This window comes from Anastrepha obliqua, chromosome 5 (genome assembly GCF_027943255.1).
Source record: "Anastrepha obliqua isolate idAnaObli1 chromosome 5, idAnaObli1_1.0, whole genome shotgun sequence".
Taxonomy (NCBI): domain Eukaryota; kingdom Metazoa; phylum Arthropoda; class Insecta; order Diptera; family Tephritidae; genus Anastrepha; species Anastrepha obliqua.
In genome coordinates, this window is record NC_072896.1 from 61,235,959 (window position 1) to 61,252,588 (window position 16,630).

Here is a 16,630-nt window from a genome sequence, read left to right on the forward strand (position 1 = left end):
GCCCAAGAAAGCACTGCTTCTCCATAGAAAGACTGCAGAAAAGTGTAACTTTAATAATTCCCCGATACCTTTATTTGCAACTCTCGGTACCTTTTTGCCGAAGCAAGTAATTATTTACTTGATTCTTTTTCGAGTTTGGTACTTGGCATCAATATTTTTTTGCACTATTTGTTATATGACAACGCTATAACTACTAGGTTGCTTGATAAATTTTGCGGCTCGATAAGAGGGCGTTGCTACTAGCCTAAATTGGTTATGTTTGTTGGTACACTCTTCACATGAACGTATGCGAAGTTTAATTTCAATCTGTCAATTCATTTCTTGCTTACAAACCATTTATGCTAGTATCGACGTGTCAGAGCATTTCCTACAATGGAAAAAGTCAAGTATCGTACAGTGATTGAATTCTTATTTTCGGAAGGTTTAAAAGCAAAGTAAATTCAGGAACGAATGTTGAAAATGTTTAAAGACTTTTCGCCTTCAATTAATATAGTATAAAAATGGGTTGAAGAAGATCCACGTCAAGGGCATCCAAAAACAGCAACAACACCAAATCGTAGAAAAAATATAGGATATCGTATTGGAAAATCGTCAAATGACTGAAATAGATTTAGAGATAGAAGCCCTAGGCATCTCATAGGGCAGTGTAAGCAATATTTTGGCTGAAGTATTGGGTTTCAGAAAGCTGTGTGCGTGTGCATAATGGGTGGCGCATTCGCTAACAATGAGACAAAACACTTTAGAATGAGTTAGGTTAGGTTAGGTTGAGTGGCTGCCCTAGTTTAGAGCACACTTGGACCAATATTGAAAATTCGTCCGTTGTGATGCCATACAGGGGAGAGGAGAAATGAGAAGGGAAGGAAGAAAGAGCCTTGGGATTGGAGACGATGATGACCATGCATTTTACGACGACACCGACGGTGGCTGATTCGCGTTCGTAATTAGCCGCAACAAGCTACTGATGCACTTCACCAAATTTGTGATATTTATACCCGCTATATCCGCAGGCGTAGCGAAAAAATGAGAGCCCAGATGTCTAAATCTTTGCCAGACGAGAGCAGGGCAGCTGAGAAGAAGGCGTTGGGATGATTCCACCCCGTCCTCAAGACAGCTTCTGAAGAACGGACTTGAGGCAATCCCAAGTCTCACAGCATGAACACCTAACGGACAATGTCTGGTAAGGATACCCACCAAATTCGAGAGCTGGTGCTTTGTTAGCCGTAGGAGTTCCCTCGAGCGTCCCCGATCTACCCGTGGCCAGAAGGATCTCGCGACCTTGCACACTTGCGCACTAGCCTAGAGCTCACTGAGTTGACTCGAGGCCCATAAAAAATATCTGCCGTTTGGAGTCGACTTGAAACTGTAGGCCTCCCTAAATAGGAGGAGGAGCTCGGCCAAACACCCAAACAGGTTGTACGCGCCAATCAGCAGAGCAGAGTCCATAGATAGAAAAGTGTGGCGAAACGAAAGTGCCTAGTTACAATATCAAATAAGTGTTTTGAGTTTAGTAAGCTGTTGATAAAAGCAATGCGTTCTCGCCTACCCACGGATTTAAAAGTATTAAAAATATTCTATTACCCTCAACAATGTGAAGCCCAATATTTTACCACTTTATAAAGAGTTTTTTTAATTATAGTGAAACTCTTGCAGCTATTGAGGCAATTTGACAATGCTTGCATTAGCGTATCTGATTTTTAGAGAGAAGTTATCAAGCTTAGGCATTACTTGGGGCGAAAACTTTGCGAAAAGCTAATGAATTTTTTAATAAATGTGTTGCGTTAGATTAACTACTAACAGAACTACTCAAAATCCAAAATTAGAAATTGATCGTCCCTAAACCCTACTAAATATAGTAATAAATATGGCATGAGAATAACGGACAAATGATGTGTCGATTGTGAGGTATCCGCCAAAGTATGTTCTAAAATTAATAGTGTTGATGCTTATAAATGTCAAGCTCTTGGGCACAACATTTTCTTTAATGCACTGCACTCTGTATTTCTTTTTTTTGCATCAAGCCAATCAATCTTTAAGATCGGCCGAAACTTTCTGGAAGGTGTTATTAACGCAGACTTAAAATAAACAAGATGTTTATGATTAATATTCATCAGCCGAAATCGGACTGAGAGACTTGGGCTACAGATTTGATCTCACTTACGGACACTCAAGTATCGTCAGAAACTTTGGGTTCATCCCCTTGGCGACTGATCAATGTATACCAAGCAGGGCATTCTCCACATTCATCAAGGGAAGAGTGGGAAGAGTGGGCGGAGTGCAGAATTTGGAGACAGGGTCTGGTAAACCTGTTTACGGATGGCTTGAATTGATATGGAAGGGTTGGCGGATGGGTACTCTGCGATGACCTCCCCAGTTCAGGTCACCGAACCACTGCAATATGTTCCAAACATATAAAGCCGCAAGCAAAGGCAGATTGGATGCTCACTTGTGAAATAACTGTCACAGAACTAAATATGTATCTACTGCGACGGCAAGCGACAATTAAGGCCCTGGGCTCGATGTTCGTGCACTCAAAACTGGTCGGAGAATGCCTAACTTCATTTTCGATCGCATTTGACTGCATCACTTTGGCTGTGAGCCACTGTATAGTAGAAATGTATTTATGTTAACCTTCAAGTGATGCTTGTGTGAATTTGAGAAATTTTCAAATCGAAGTGCATACATCTTTACTGTTTGTATTCGAATTTACTTGGTATTTCGGCTCCTTCCAGCTGATAGATGTCATCGTAAGGCTGTACAATAGAAAACAAAAAAAATTTACGACTCAATCGTGATAAAAAATTAACGATGCGTGAGAGTTAACATCGAAAAGTTTACTTCTCCTTGAAAAAATTGGAACACTATTCTTAAAACCAATTGATTTTCCATTTTACAATACACTAAAAATATAAGTTAACCGTTACCTGAATCAAAACTTCAAGTTATGTTCCGTTTAATGCAATCAATTACGTGATGTTTAAAAGGGTGCGAGTGCACTGTTAAATGTGACCCACTTTGACCCCATACTGTATATGTATATACATATATACATATTTACATGCATTAACAAGAACATATTACATATATTCATGCACATACGCGAATGTATAAAGTAAAAGTTATTAAGTAGTTTATTTACATTTATTCGAGTTTTATTGATGCGTCGATAAGATACGTCAGCGCCACCACCAGCCAACTCGATAAAATGTCTACATACACGATTCAACTTATACCAATCAAAATAAATAAATAACTTAGTATGTATATGTTTTAAGGTGGTCGACCCGGTTTGCTGTTGCTCGGTTCTAATACCAAAACATACAAACAAACAAACAATGATGAAATGTTCATCAGCTAGCCGTACCGAGCGTTCAATGCTACATTTTAAATTTTGTTAACAAAATTGGAAACAGCTTAACTATTCTGTAACAAGAATGAAAATTTGTTCACCTTTTGTGAACAATTGGAATAAATCTGCGAAAATATCAAAACTTCACGTTCTAGTACACTATCCTTTGTTAGTATTTTATTATGATGGGGTTCAAAACCCACTGTGGGCCTGAAATATCAAATGATAAAAAAAGTTCTTCCAAAAAACACTCCAGTTAGGTAATATCATATTAGGAAATATAGTAAGTACACTTCACGTTATTTTTTTATTTAAATGCATTCGTTAAGACAAATAAAGGAATATCTTTATACGAACGAAGAAAATTGCAAAGAACAAACATACTTTTTATAGTCTTTAATTGACCCAATCAAGCATGAAAGTAGAATAATTTCTTAGAAGAAGGCATTTCTTATCGCAACGTTATTGCAAATTAAATAGGTATATCATAGATATTATCATAAGAAGAGCAGAAATGAGATTTGCTTAAGTACTTGATGTACCAACAAAATTACAAAACTGTTTCACCGATTTTTCTGCAACCTCTCTGAAATTAGTGTTTTTTCGGACTATTGAGAAGGAGGGTTTAGGCAATTCAATTTTGTCTTTATTATTATATTTTCGTTAATATTCTTGAAGTGAAGTTTTTATGTTGAATTAATTTTTTGTTATAAATATAACTTTCTTAATTTCTATGAAGCACCCTTTATTTAAAGAACGAATGAAACACATTTTACTTAATAGGAGATAGAATAACATTTTAAAAGACATCGTACTCTCTGTTGCTGATCAAAATTCTTTAAAAGAGCAATTGGATAATTTACAAGATAAAGTTTACTGTGCATTACTAAGCGTAATACTAGGCATAATATAATATATTCAAACGAAATTTTTCAAAATTAATTTTCTCAAATATATTTAATTACAGTCTGTGTCAGAAAAAAGGAATCCCTATTATTCATGAAGCATAAAAGATATATATTTAAAAATTTTTTACATGAAAGTACATATGTACAAAACTACGAGTCGCAATTACTCAATAAATCGTATAGTCTTCATCGTTGTGGAGCATAGCCTGGCATCTTCTTTATGCTTTGGACCAGCTTTTCTGCGTAGCTCGTCGACAAAGAGGACTAGATTTGGCGAACTTGACACACGGCTTTAAATCATGGACGGGCCTTCCGGCAAGATGGGTTTTCATAGTTCCCCACACATTTTCAATGGGGACTGGGAAGGTCAGCCCAATACTGTGACGCCATTTTCTTGTTTTGTTGTTTCTCGAAGTGTTTTTCTGAGAGCAGTGGTTTTGATGATGTGGGACGGTAGGATGTGTTGGCCTCCTTCAGTCGACGTTCGATGGTGCTGATACTCAAATCTATTACCTTTTTAGCATGAATTGTGCGTGCTTGGCGTAGTCGCAAAGAAGGGTCCCGCTTAAATAGTAGGACGATCACTTTATCCTGCTTTTGTGTCGTCACTCGCTTCAACCTGCGCTCGGAAAAGTCATCAAAATTTGTGTTCACTTTATACCGCTGATTCCACATAACAACAAACTTTATTGATTTTTTAATTACTTTTGCAGCCGCAGCGTAAGATAATTTTTGCCCTTTCGAATACGTGCATAAAAATACTGCCTCAAAACACTTCGGGTAATTCTCACTCATTTTTGTTTGGTTGCGTTTACGGGAAAGTTTCGAACGACACTAACCTGAGTTAGCACTGCAGTCGTAGCCCTTGAGTGGGACTATTACGCAGCAAAAAGCAGAATGAAATATCTCTTGAAGTTACTAGAAAAAACCCCGGTTATTTTTTACTGACACAGGCTTTAAGATGGAATTTCATGACTATTGCACACACACTTATTGTTATTGTGTCTTTATGAAGGAAAATAATTAAAGCTGAAGTATTTCAATGGCAATGCTCCTCATAAAAACATTTTCCGTTCGGAGTTGCCCTAAAACTCTATTGTCCTCCATTTGTGGAACAACATCAAGACGCACACCACAAATAGGAGGAGGAGCTCGGCCAAACACCCAAAAAGGGTGTACGCGCCAATTATATATACTCGTATATATAATACTAGCTTATGAATAATTTTACAAAAAATGTAACTCATGTAAAGGGGAACTTAGCGGAACGACGTTTCTATGGTCAAGCACCGTCACTCCACCAGCATTCCCTAAACATTGATGGGGAGTGTTTATGCTGTTACAACAAAAACAACAACAAAAATGTATTCAAAATTAGTCCTGAGTAGCGAAAACACATAGAGAAAAGCATATTTTATTTATTAACCTCAGCACCCAACAAAGGGTGTACGAGCCAATTATACATATAGATATATGTAAAATACCATAGATATTTTTTGATTTATTAAGCCTATGAATATAATAGATTCTTATAGGCTAAATATACATATTTTAAGGTTAATAGGCATTAAAAGAAGAAAATACAATAAACATATGTATAATAAAGTACTTACAAATCTTTTGAATCTGAATATCTTTTGAAAATAAAAAATCTTCCTCTACAAATTTCTAAATTTCATTAAATTCAATTACGGCTCTAGTAATAGCAGTATTTCGAGCAAAGAGAGATTTTGAGAGAGCAACATAGAAAAACTCCAGACTTGGAAGACTTTTTGTCGGAATATTAAAGAAGTCCTCTCAAGAAGCACGAGGCAGTCAACAGCACCACGCATCAAATCGAACATGCGAGACAAAAAAAATATTATTCTCCAGTTCTGAGAGTGATTTTAAGTTTATTAATAAGCATAGCGCTTCATAGGTAGAGATAGGATCTGGGAAACGTAAATTACGCAACGCTTTATGGATTCAATTTTAGCAGCATGATACGTAGAACACAGAGACGAAATGAAGGATGCGTACTAAAGACCGCATACTACAAACGCCGTATACAAAAGCTTCAGCGTACAAGGGTCGGAGAAATCGGAGCATTGACGACTAACTGAAGCAAGTATGGCGTAAGATTTCCTGATAATAAAATTTATATGGCTAGCAAAAGTAAACTTCGATTGAAATATTACACCCAAATCTTTAATTTCAATTTCATGTGACGGGGCGTACTAGATATGTGATAAGTGGTGGCAATAACAGTGGCACGCTTAGAAAAGGTATTTGTAAACACTAATTTTTGTTTAGCGATAGACGATTATTGATACACCAGTTACTGAAATTATCTTAATCAATTTACATCAATTCAGAATCGAGGGAGCATCAAGCAGGAGTCTTGCTGTCGATAGCAAAAACAAATGTCATTGATAAACAAAAAAACCGCGGGTACACAATAATTCCTTGCGGAACGCCAGAGTAAGCAACAAAAGAAAGATACCCAATATTGTCGATGATGGCAATGGCGATTGAGCAAGTAAGACGTGATCCATACCAAGAAGGCTGAGTGGAAGCCAAGGCAGGTTAGTTTTTTAATTAATATTATAAGGAAAATCCGAATAAAAGACTTAGAAAATTCGGTATAAACACATAGATATGTTTATATAACCATATTAAGATACCGCAGTTATCTGGCGCAGAAAAATAGAGGCTTACAGGTGGTCTTCGTCGAAATACGCTACCCTCTTCTGCGCCGTGAAACTTTGAGACATTTATATTTCATTTCATTTATTGCCCAAAATCATTTTAACATAGGAGTTTACAAAGTTATGATAAAATTATGATTAAAATTACAGTGTAGTAATTCTACCCCACCTCCACTTGACTGAAGTTTTTGGGTTGAAGTGGTTTTCGGTAATCAAGAATATAGCATAACGATCTATACAATTCGCAAATTTAAATTCGAGAGAGGCTATACAAAATTGACGCAATACCAATAGCGGCATTGCCGGCTCCGCGCGTTGTGAAAATTTCTGTGAATATTTGCTCCACGCATTGTGAATATTTCGGATGTATTTCTAAAATGAAAATAGCTTCTCATAAAAACCCTTGCTTACTTCCCCATATTTATTAACCCACGTTAAGACGCATAACCCAAATTCGGTGAAAAAATTCGAATAAAACCTTTGAAGGGTGCATACGACAGTTCATAATGTAATTTATTACTGGTTCATAGTCACAGCCTTTAGTTACAATATCTTTTAATCTTTAACTTATACGCGAGTTTTGTATTTTAGTCAATAATATGTAGATATGTTACGCTAGGCACATCTTTAGAGAGAGGTAAAAAGTGGGCTCTAATCGCAATCGATTTAAATCGAAGAATAAAATAATGACAATACGTACATACATATGTACGTACGGACATGCAACTACATACATACATTGAGCAATCGATTTATTTTGGATTCTTTTTTTGGCCATTTTTTGTTCAATAAACTTTCGCGGGAGTATTTAATATTCCCACGCAAATGGTATTAAAAGCATTTTTATTTAAAGTAAATAGTTTACTGAATGACACTTTTTATAATTAGAGAGATATGAAATCGAAAAATAACTTTTAATTATTGAAACTTCCGCGAAGGATTTCATGTGAAACTTTTCAAAAAGGCACTTATATTTCGCCGAACTTTAATTGCTTTCGTATAACTTTTAACATATACATTTTACGTATATATTTCACATATTTTCACAACCAATTATGGCAATATTTTCATGCAATAAAATTAACGGAAAGAATTTCACAGCGACGGTTGTTAAGACACGTTATAAACATCGAAATTCCTCGCTTAACGTACACCCTTTTAGGTTTGGCGCTCTAAGTGAACTACCACCGAATGAGTGGTTGAATAGCTTTGACGTGTAAAGACTGCGACGCTTTAGAATCACGTTAGCACAAGTGTTTCTGATACGTATTCATATATAAGTGCAAGTATTTGCATATTTCGAATTGGAGATTTGTTACTCCTTCTGGGTACGTGTACCAATACCCTGTAGGGAAAACTGTCGTAATTCAGAAAATAAATTTGATTCATTCGATCACAAGAAAATATATTATTAAAATTAAAATATTAAGATTTTATTAATATAAAAATATCTAGAGATTGGGGTCAAACCTAGAGATTGAGGTTAAGACTAATAGCAAAGGTACATCAGTATATGTAATTGCCGCTGTGGCCGCCGTAGCCAAATGGGCTGGGGCATTACCATTCGGAAGTGCCTGGATTCGATTCTCCGGGAATGAAACACCAAATGATTCAAAACGTTTTTTCCAATAGCGATCGTCCCTCGGCTGGCAATGACAAACCTCCAAGTGTATTTCTGTCATGGAAAAACTCCTCATAAAAAGCCATGTGCCGTCCGGTGGCCGTAAAATTGTAGGTCTCCCCATTTGGTAAAAAACATTAAGACGCACACCACAAATTTGAGCAGAAGTTCGGCCAAACTACAAGTAAAGGCCCCAATATTATATATACATATACAGGGTGGGCCATGCAAAATTTGCTTTTTGAATCGGCTATAAAAAAAAAAACTAATCAATATTTTTTCAAATTTTTTTTTAAATTGAAGATTGAACATTGTCATATATGAATGAAAAATAATATCGTTCAAATGACTGCCACGACTGGCTTTACAGTAGGCCATTCGATCAACCCAATTTTTAAGCACATTTTCGATTGTTTGGGTTCCAATTTCATGAATGGCAACTTCGATTTCGTGTTTTAAAGCATCAATCGTCTCTGGATGGTTCGCATAGCATTTGTCCTTAACGGCTCCCCACAAAAATTAGTCCAACGGGCTATCACAGCTCCGAGGCGGCCAATTGATATCGGAATTTCGGCTGATTATTCGGTTTTCAAAAAACGGTAGCCAAAAGTTCGAGTGTAACTTTGGCAGTGTGACAAGTTGCACCTCCCTGTTAAACCCAATTGTCGTCCATGTCATCCTGTTCAATTTTTAGAAACAACTCGTTGTGGATGCATTTGCTTCTCTACGGTAACGTGTGCATTTTCTGAGCCCCAAATCCGACAATTTTGCTTATTGACGTAGCCACCGATGTGAAAATCAGAAAAGAAGAGGAAGACTCACCACTTTGGAAATAGGTGGTTCAAAAGCAAACGCTATATGGTCCACCCTGTATATATATATCATTAAATTAAGACTTAACTAATAATAAATGTTCTGATCCACGGCAAACTCTCGTTCTCCACGTATACATCACGCCTGGTTTTCTATCTAATAAAACATTCGGTTATCCGTGTAACAGTCATATTAATATTGTCCGCTTTGGGTGACAAATGTTTTGAATTTTCGATCATTCTCGTCTACGATAAATTGAAAGAACCTATTTTCCAAATCAGATGTGTCAATCGTATTTTGATTATCTTCAAATGTTTGATATTCGATATGCGCAAGCAAACAATCAGCCGAAATATAAGCACCGTATTTACACATGCAAATTTTCTGCTATTTTAGTCATGATTACTTTACCGTTGATATTATTAACAACACTTAATTCAAACGATTCATACCTATACTTAAATCAGAATTAACAGAACTGTTGTTTACAATGCAAACTTCAATATTAATAAGTGGATCACCTTGATGCAAACGTCGGCTCTGCAAAGTCCGTCATTGGCAACGCTCTTCTAAAATTAAATTTAATTTAATTTAAAATATTAAGATGTAGAGATTTAGGTTTAAATTGATAAAATAAGTAATTAAACTAAGTTTGAGTGCCCAATTTTGAAAGCTTAAACTTTCTTCAAAATTCGCCTCTCTTAAACCATCACTCAAAAACAGGTCCTAAGTAATAAATGTTCTTGCCCGTGACATCCTCTCGTTCTCTACATTTACACCACGTCTATCCACCACGAAGGTCTACTATCGAATACCACATAAACACCGTTCAGGAATGATAAAATAAATTTTGGTGATTCCTTAACTAAGTCACAATTGTAAGCATGCCTTAGAGGCAGCTCTACATGAATGGGTTGACAGTGTGAGTGAAGTCAGCCAACACGGCAACCTGTGACTTTGTTTTTCCTGCTAAGCTAGTTCGAATCTCGGGGCATGAAACATAATTGATACAGAAAGTTTTTCTAATAGCGGTCGCCCCTCGGCAGGCAATGGCAAACCTCCGAGTGTATTTCTACCATGAAAAAGCTCTTCACAAAACAACCGGCTAGGTCCCTCCATTTCTGGAAAAATATCAAGATGTACCTACAACACAAACGGGATAAGGACCTCGGACAAACACCCGATAAATAAATCACCAATTATATATATATAATATATATATATATATATAAATGATATATATATAATGATATATGTATATATTTATATATATATATAAAGGGTTATCCAATAAGAGGTATTATTTTGATATTCGAAGAAAAATGCTATTTTTCAATATAAAAGATCGGATGTTCATTTCATTATAAAGAGGAAAGTATACCGTTAATAGTAGAAAATAACATCAGGCAAATGACCATCACGACCACGCTTACGGGACGATATCCTTTTCATGGAATTTTCCATAACCGAATTGCAAAGTGGCTGCCCTATGTCCTCGATAGCCTCACGAATTCCATCTTTGAGGTCTTGAATCGACCCTGGGCTGTTAGCGTAGACTTTTTTTCACGTGGCCGCAAAGAAAAAAGTCACAAGGTGTTAAATCACAAGATTTCGGAGGCCAATTCTGATCACCTTTTCGAGAGATAACACGTAGCGCCGTCTTGTTGAAAATAAACGTCGGCCATAAAAAATCTCTCGGATAGGGCAATCCATTCATTCATAACACCTGTTATTGGAAAACCCTTTATATAAATATATATATTTTATTGATGTATATATATATATATCTATACATATATAATAAAGGCCAACCCGAAGAATTTATCGGCAAACTGTTTCGAAGCGATACAAATTTGGTTTTTCTGATTTGTACGCGAAAAGAGAGGAGCATCCGAATGAAATTGCATTCAGAGATTGAAAATCGTGATAAAAACAAATATTTATTGTATTCTATTATATATATGTGTATATATATTGTATATGTATATAATACTCCTTGCAAATCGGCAAAATGTAGTATTGGTAAGGAAAAAATATTGAAACGGAAAGTCTAGTATTTAAAATGGGCGAAGGGTGCAACTTAATTGTACGAGCAATGGCGAAAATAAGGCATCCTAGTGCAGTTTGTTCACTTTTCCTGCGTATCCAAAGTTGACTATGCTAGATACAGCTTCGTCGGCAAAAGTGGGATTTTAAGTTTAAAATATAGATCACTTTGTAAATAATTGAAATCGCTCATAAGATAAACGTAAATATACAAAAATATTAACTTAACCAAATTGGTTTCATTATTTAAATACTGAAAATGATATTTTGTTATTGGTTCTTTCAATTACCAGGCAAGTGTGTGGAGCTATAATATCTGCTAACGTTAACACTTCAACTACAAAACCTTGGTTAAAAACTTCTACAAAGTCTTAGCTTGCCTCCACATCCACCACAATATCTGCAACAATCGGTACCTTCTTCTCAGTTCCTCAGTTCATTTCTTGCGAATTTTTTGTGAATTCATGCATTTTTGTTCGCAAATGTATGACAGCACGCCAACGCAGTTTACACATTGTCACGTACATATGCAGAACAAAAATTGTTGTGCACCGACCGGCGCAAGCTTAGCATTGATATGTGCATATACATACATAAAAGTCTTAAAGTAAGGCATTTATTTCATATTTCCAAACATCGGATGAGGCACCCTTTTATTATTTTTACCAAACACTTTAAGGTCGAACGACGAACTTTTAAGGATCCAGTTAATATTCGTGTTTGGGGCTGCTTCTCCAAAAGACGATTTGGCCCTTTATTTATGTTAACCGCCAATTTGAATGCAGTTTTGATGAATAAAATTTACTAAAACGCGTTATTTCCGTGAGCTGTGAAGATGTTTGGAAGAACTAGAACCTAAGGGCCTTGGATTTTGCAAGAAGACAACGATTCCAAGCGTCAAAGCCGAAGGTGTGTAAATGTTGGATTAACCGTCACAGTCGCCTCATGCGAACCCTATTGAAAATGTGTTGGCAATAGTTAAGCAAAAACTCATAGAAAAACAAATATGGGCGGTCAAACAGTTATCAAGGCAAATTCGGCTGATTTGGAGCCGATTAGCTCCACAACTTGTGCAGAAATTAACACAAAACATGACTCGAAAATGTGAAGTAATTATAGTTAATGATGGTGTCTATACTATACATTTCATTGAATAGATTTCGTACAATAAATATTATTATGATGACATAACTCCGCAGCTTGACAACGGTGACCTATCAAGTTTCTTTCTAAAACTTAACCTCTTTTTTCGATTTTATGATGGTTCTGCCAAGCTTATGGCTAATTACCTTTCAGGAGAAACTCAAAAGTAATGTGCAAGGCATGCTTCTTCACGTATTGTTTTATTGGCTCCGGTATGACGCAAGGTTCTGTCCATGATGGTCTCTAATGAACCACATATTTCATTGCACACATTTGACCATGAAAATCGTAATATTAATTTAATTAATATTCAATATTTATTGCGGCATTATATTATATATACATATTTGTGTGTGCGTCTTGATGTGAAGAGGGAGCTGCGGTTTTAAGCCGACTTCGAATGGCAGATTATTTTTTATGAGGAGCTTTTTCATGGCAAAAATACACTCGGAGGCTTACCATTGACTGCCAAGGGCGGCCGCTAATAGAATAAACCATTTCTATCACATGGTGCTTCATGCCCGGAGATTCAAACCTGGGCACTTCCGAGCTTTTAAATGCTCTTGAGTTAAACAGTTGATTCGATTCAAATTCGTTGCCGCAATGGGCGCAACGAACCCATTGTAACAGCCCTATAACGCTTGACGAGAAGAAGAGCCCTGATTAATTATTCCAAAACCAAATTATTTTAGAGCATTGCCATTTTACTCCAAAAGGAGCAACTTATCAAAAATTTCAATTGAATATTAAGATAGAGATACCAATTAACATAGGTATCAAATGAAAATATTTTAAACAAGCTTCAATAAAAATGTATTTTTAGCTGGCGTTGCCACAAAAAAAATTTTTTTTTTTGGAAATTAAGAAATTGATTAGAGAAATGTATTAAATGTATAAAAATATTTACCATGCATATTCATTGTAGGGGTAAAGGTAACATTAATGCAATGATAAAAGAAAAAAATATAAATTAATTTCATAATTTAATTAGAGGTTAAAGACTAGAAACTATACTTCTCACGACTATAGAAAATTGCTCAAATTACTTATTGCTAATACTTTCAAAAGTGTTTAAAAAAATATTGTTCGACCGACTAGAACCAATTCTGACAGCAAGAAAAGTGATACCAAGCCATCAATTCGGATTTTGACGGCAACACTCAACAGTCCAACAAATCCACAGGATCGTCAACAAAATACTTAACGATATGAATGACAAATAATATTGTGTAGCTGTATACTTGGGCATTGCAAAAGCATTTGGTAAAGTTTGGCATAAAGGACTTTTGCACAAGCTCCAACGAATCTTTCCACAAAACTACAACGAACTTTTGAAGAGCTATATAATTGATCGAAATTTTATATAAGATTTGAAGACGAATATTCCGATATCCTACCAATGACAGATGGAGTACCGCAAGGCAGTATACTAAGACCTCTTTCATATCGAATATACACCGCAGATGTGCTAACTCCGACAACATATAATGCAATGATAGCAACGTTCGCAGATGATACTGTATTACTGCCATCAAACAATGACGAAAAACTGGCTGTCACAATTCAAAAATTAGTAAACAATACAGTACACTGGTTTGATGAATGGGTTATACAAGTTAATAAAGACAAAACTATACAAGTTATATAAACAACAAAAAGACATCAAAATAAAATATAACTTTAAAAAACAACAAAATAAAAATCTGTCCAGGGACAAAAAATATCTTGGAATAACTATTGACGAAAACTAACATGGAACCATCATATCATTAGCAAAAACAATGAAATTAAGATAAATACTGGCAATTAAATCGGCTAATCGGACGAGCATCAAAACTATCACTTTTTAATAAGGTGTTTGTGTATACAAAACTATTATTACTCCTATCTGGAAATACGGAATAGAAATATAGGAAACGGTTAAAAACTATTCTTCAGCTTATGCAGCGAACACAATCCAAAATATTACGAAACATAACAAATGCTGGTTGGTTTCTTCCAATGAAGCCATGCATCGCAACTTAAATATAAAATATTTATTTATGTAGACACAATCCAATAAGCAATCACAAAATGTAGCAATAAACGTATACAGTGGCTGTCAGTCCACCAAAACGAACAAATGCGTAAAATAGTACCGGCAGAAAATATTAAGCGAAGATTAAAACGACTCACACCGACTGATTTAAAAGAGCATAATATCCTAATTATCCTAATTCTACAAAGATTGCATATTGTTAATATCTAACAGATTGTAATAAATAAAGTGGATACAAAAAAAAATTAGAGGTTACGATATGAGTATCAAACAAAATGTGTTGAAAAATGTGAACAAAACTTTTTAATTAAAATTATTATAAAAGTAAACAGGTGAATTAAATTTTAGATTGTGGGTATCACGAAAATTATGATTGAAAACATTTTAATTAAAAAGTATTTTAAGTGGAATAATTATTTATAATTATTACTCTTTTCAATAAATAAATAAATAAAAAGTATTTTTTGAATGTTGTTAATTATTTTTTAATTCAAGAAGTATAGGAATTGCTTAAGAACAAAAAGTATGTGCACCTACTTTTGGAAGCTGCATTAGGCAATAACTATTTACTACCGATTTTAGAATTTTATTTATAAGTGTTAAATGCATTAAGTATTTCAATACATGGAAGCGAATTCGCGCGCTTCAGATAATTTAGAATAAAAATTGTTCAGAGAAGTAGCGAACACTACTGTTTGGTAAATTAAAATTTTACAGCGACACTCACCAATTTGGTGCTGCTATGCAATTGCTTCAATTCGTTTTCATTACACATCTCCGATTTCTGCAGTTCAAGCTATTGGAAACAGTATAATAAAAATAGTAATACGACTTTTCTTTTTATGTACAACTACTCGTACTATCAAATTGAAAGGTGGTTTTATTTAGAAATTTTACAATCTTTCAAAATAATTTTGTCCCTTCAAAGTAATCCCACTCAGACAAAATAGACTTGCATATGCCAACTTTTTTCTACTAATTCTCGAAACAAGATTTACGAAACAACATAAAACACAAGTATTTTTCGAAAATTCGCGCGAAGTTTAAGTTGGAAAATCACTTTCAAATTTGATAACAGTAGTATGTAGTTGCAAAATTAAACAAATGAAATAACTGCTTACTTGTTCGCATTTCATTGATAAACGTTTTCGAAGTGTTCGTTCTTTGTTTTCAGAGTTACATTTCATTCGTATGATTGCTTGGCAGAAAGGATTTAACTCAGAATTCCTGTCATATATATCGTTGTAGGAAAAATGCTCGCCTGACTGAAATTCAAAAAAAAAAAATCCTTAATACTAGTATTATATATATATCGGGTGTTTTTTAAGAGCTTAAAAACTTAAAATGATAATACAAAACAGAAATATTGTGGAATGAATTTTTTTATTATAATTTGGTAAATAATTTCATGGCATCTATTTTTTTAAAAGGATATACGGCATATGTCCACCGGAGCTACGAGTTACATGACCATTCGATCAATCTATTTCTTGACTACTTTTTCCAATAAATCTGCGTCAATAGTCAATGGTGGCTTGAGTATTGCAACAAATCGGTTGTTAAGCGCGATGTATGGCAAGTTGCGCCGTGATGTCGCAAGTATTCTAAGAACTTCGCGAACATATTTTTCTTTTTGCTTTTTTTTCAAAAAAAGTTTCCACATTTTGGAAGCGTTGCTGTGGCGTTAAATGATTCTTTATTTCTTGCCAAACTAAATAAAAATGTCAACACAGTTTGCCAATCTCGGCTGTTAATCATAGTAATCGATATCGACAGTTCTCATGCAGCTGAAAAAACACCCGATATAAATGTGAAAGTTGGTTTGTTTGTTTTTAAGTTTAAACCGTTCATCCGATTGCAATGGGTGGATTGTAGTGAGCATATTTGGAAAGGTGTGCCCGTCTGTTCAAACCCGCTTCTTCCTAAAAAAAATGATGTTGAAAAAATAGGTCTGTTAAGTACCGCTGTGGTCAAAATATTTCCGCCTTGGTTTATACTCGGAAAAAACACATGTTTTAAGGAAGAACT

The 16,630-nt window shown here is 35.1% G+C and overlaps 1 protein-coding gene across 1 annotated transcript in view; it reads right to left on the reverse strand.

Annotated features, from left to right (window-relative positions):
- The window catches only part of LOC129248795 (interaptin), a 67,776-nt gene that overhangs the window by 13,118 nt on the left and 38,028 nt on the right, over positions 1-16,630 (reverse strand). Inside the window, exons 17-18 of the mRNA XM_054888411.1 lie at positions 15,724-15,867; positions 15,330-15,398 (exon numbers count right to left, since the gene is read on the reverse strand). Coding sequence (XP_054744386.1) covers positions 15,330-15,398; positions 15,724-15,867 — 213 coding nt within the window. The remainder of the gene's footprint in view (positions 1-15,329; positions 15,399-15,723; positions 15,868-16,630) is intronic.